Genomic DNA, 595 nt, shown 5'->3' with positions numbered 1-595 from the left:
TTCGCGCAGGTGTTGGCAGCCGTGCGCCACTGCCACAGCTGCGGGGTCGTGCACCGCGACATCAAGGACGAAAACCTGCTGGTGGACCTGCGCTCCGGAGAGCTCAAGCTCATCGACTTCGGTTCGGGCGCGCTGCTCAAGGACACGGTCTACACCGACTTCGACGGTGAGCGCGGGCGCAGGGCAAGGAACGTTCTGGGGACCGTGCCGGCGGGTTAACGCCTGCGGGGGGCGGCGCATGGAGGGGCTGGTGACTGTTGGGCGGCCGCGCGCCCTGGGTCTGTTCTCATGGGGGCAGCGGCCCACGCGCTGCCCTGGGGAGGACTGAGCGAGGGATCAACAGCAGGATCGTGCTGGGTGGGGGCTAGGGGCGCGCTCAATATTTCTCCTTCTGCCGGGTTGGGGGTATGGGGCCTCCTGCCCCAGTGTGGGAAGCGCGTGACAACCTTCCGGCCCGAGAGACCCCCGGCTGGGGGCAGTAGCGGAGGAGTCTCTGCAGGGCTCGTGCGTGACGCAGGGCGCAGCTGGGCTGGGTCTGTGCTGGGAGCCTGGAGGCCCCCGCGGCGTGATTGGAGTGGCGGGGCCTCCCCTGCGT

General features: G+C 69.4%; 1 protein-coding gene across 1 annotated transcript in view; it reads left to right on the top strand.

Annotated features, from left to right (window-relative positions):
• PIM3 (Pim-3 proto-oncogene, serine/threonine kinase) overlaps positions 1 to 595 on the top strand; it is a 4,226-nt gene that overhangs the window by 1,627 nt on the left and 2,004 nt on the right. The window contains exon 2 of the mRNA XM_011942271.1: positions 3 to 166. Coding sequence (XP_011797661.1) covers positions 3 to 166 — 164 coding nt within the window. The remainder of the gene's footprint in view (positions 1 to 2; positions 167 to 595) is intronic.

This window comes from Colobus angolensis, unplaced genomic scaffold, assembly GCF_000951035.1.
Source record: "Colobus angolensis palliatus isolate OR3802 unplaced genomic scaffold, Cang.pa_1.0 Scaffold208, whole genome shotgun sequence".
Taxonomy (NCBI): domain Eukaryota; kingdom Metazoa; phylum Chordata; class Mammalia; order Primates; family Cercopithecidae; genus Colobus; species Colobus angolensis.
Note: the sequence above shows the minus strand (reverse complement) of the source record. Positions and strands in the feature narration are given on the sequence as shown.